A 2,504-nucleotide genomic window follows, 5' to 3' on the forward strand; every position below is an offset into this window, starting at 1 on the left:
GGTCGAGAGATGGGCGCGGGCCATATGGCGCTGGCAATTTGGTCCAACCGCACCCAGCGGCCAGAGCAAGCGAGCGAGGGGCACAAAGGTCTTTTCCCCTTAGTTTTTACATCGGCAGGGTGAAAAAGAAAAAATGCCATATGAAAAAAATGCCTTAAAATGACAAATGAGTAAGTTTTTATAACATTTAAGTTGTATTTAAGATAATGCCTTTTTAGGTGTGCGGTCTGCTAGAGTGGAAAAAGAATTAATTAATCCCTTCCGTCAGGAAACAGAAAAATCGAGCACAATCTTGTGGAGCCGATAAATGCACGTCTCTCTTGTTGAGATCGAATAAGCAGCTTTCTTGTCACTCTGCTACATACTCTCCTCGTAAAATCCACAGGAAAAAAAAAGGAGTGGAGCGCGCGTCCATTTCTGTCCGACTTGTGCTCCCAAGTGCGCCGGCGCCGGCACGTAGCCATGACCATCAAAGATGAGCAGCAGCCGCTGCACATCCTCTTCTTCCCGTTCCTCGCGCCCGGACACCTCATCCCGGTCGCCGACATGGCCGCGCTCTTCGCCGCCCGCGGAGTCAAGTGCACCATCCTCACCACCCCCGTAAACGCCGCCGTGATCCGCTCGGCGGTCGACCGTGCGAACGAGGCCTTCCGCAGCACCGATGCGCCGGCCATCGACATCACCGTCGTGCCCTTCCCCGACGTCGGGCTGCCCCCGGGCGTCGAGAGCGTCCCGGCCCTTAACTCCGACGCCGAAGGCGACAAGTTCTTCCACGCGATCCATCGCCTCCGCGAGCCATTCGACCGGTTCTTGGCGGAGAACCGCCCCGACACCGTCGTGGCTGACAGTTTCTTCGACTGGTCCTTGGACGCCGCTTCGGAGAACGGTGTCCCGCGTCTGGCGTTCCTCGGCAGCAGCATGTTTGCGCGGGCGTGCAGCAACAGCATGCTGCGCAACAACCCGGCGGAGGCTGCCCCCGACGACCCCGACGCCCTCGTGGCCCTGCCGGGTCTGCCGCGCCGCGTCGAGCTGAGGCGGAGCCAAATGATGGACCCCAAGAAGCGGCCGGAGCACTGGGCCTTTTTCCAGAGAGTGAACGCCGTGGATCAGGAGAGCTATGGCGAGTTGTTCAACAGCTTCCACGATCTGGAGCCGGACTACTTCGAGCACTACACCACGACGCTCGGCCGCCGCGCGTGGCTCGTCGGGCCGGTCGCACTCGCCAGCAAGGACATGGCGACGAGGGGCACCAACGGGCTCTCGCCGGACGCGGACGGCTGCCTTCGGTGGCTCGACGCGAAGCCGGCGGGCTCGGTGGTGTACGTCTCCTTCGGCACGCTGTCCCTTTCCTCGCCGACAGAGCTGCGCGAGCTCGCGCGCGGCCTCGACCTGTCAGGCAAGAACTTCGTCTGGGTCATCGGCGGGGCGGCCACCGAGGAATCGGAATGGATGCCCGACGGCTTCGCGGAGCTGATGGCGCGCGGCGAGCGCGGGCTCATCATCCGGGGCTGGGCGCCGCAGATGCTGATCCTGAACCACCAGGCCGTGGGCGGGTTCGTGACGCACTGCGGGTGGAACTCGACGCTGGAGTCCGTGAGCGCCGGCGTGCCGATGGTGACGTGGCCGCGGTACGCGGACCAGTTCTACAACGAGAAGCTCGTCGTGGAGCTGCTCAAGGTCGGGGTCGGCGTGGGCTCCGCAGACTTCGCGTCGAAGTTTGAGGCTCGCCGCGTGATCGGCGGCGAGGCGATCGCGGAAGCAATCGGGAGAGTGATGGGCGACGGGGAGGGGGGGGAGGCGATACGGGAGAAGGCCAAGGAGCTCGGGGAGAAGGCCAGGGGCGCGGTGGAGAAGGGCGGGTCCTCGTACGATGACGTTGGGCGGCTGGTGGACGAGCTGATGGCCCGCAGGAGCTCCGTCAATGCCTGACAAGACAATCAGGTCGCCTGTTTGGTGAAGGCAACTCGAAATTGGAGACTGCAAACTCCAAATTTAGTCGCGTTCGGTGGTGTGTATCCACGTGAATTGTTGTTACCACCAGAAGGCAGTACTACTAGGCTGGTTGAGCCAAACGGAACATTCCTTCGAGCTGTCTGAAAAGTGTACTTCGATCTGCCTAGGTTCTAGCCAATGGTCATGATCACTACTACTAGTTCTTAGTCTTTTTAATCCTGTTTTGACTCTCTATCTGATTTGATAAGTTACTTTTACTCCTGCAATATAAAAGCATATTCAACTTGGGCTATATATTGGCCAATGGCGGCTGTTTAGCTTTCTGGGCCTCCATCGCCGTAACAGACAATCTTGATGGATCCACTCAGCCTGGTATGTACAATCGACGGTTAAAAGGGCCTGACTTAGAACAGCTTAACCAGAAAGTTTGTGATGGGCCGGGCCAGACCCCAGGCTTTGCAGTTTGAACCGGCCTAGCCAGACTGTCTTACTGCAGATTCAACCACCTATCTTGGCGCAGCATATGTTCAGTTCATGGATTCGGTCATTTG

At 58.9% G+C, this 2,504-nt stretch overlaps 1 protein-coding gene across 1 annotated transcript; it reads left to right on the forward strand.

Moving 5' to 3' along the window:
• The first annotated feature begins 351 nt into the window (after positions 1-351).
• On the forward strand, positions 352-2,164 carry LOC133908340 (scopoletin glucosyltransferase-like). The gene has a single exon (XM_062350324.1). The coding sequence runs from the start codon at positions 463-465 to the stop codon at positions 1,927-1,929; it is 1,467 nt and encodes a 488-aa protein (XP_062206308.1). The 5' UTR covers positions 352-462; the 3' UTR covers positions 1,930-2,164.
• The last annotated feature ends 340 nt before the right edge of the window (positions 2,165-2,504 follow it).

This window comes from Phragmites australis, chromosome 2 (genome assembly GCF_958298935.1).
Source record: "Phragmites australis chromosome 2, lpPhrAust1.1, whole genome shotgun sequence".
Lineage (NCBI taxonomy): Eukaryota > Viridiplantae > Streptophyta > Magnoliopsida > Poales > Poaceae > Phragmites > Phragmites australis.

Bases quoted from the DNA above. Each gene is read 5' to 3' on its own strand.
- LOC133908340 (XM_062350324.1), top strand. From the start codon at position 463: ATGACCATCAAAGATGAGCAGCAGCCGCTGCACATCCTCTTCTTCCCG.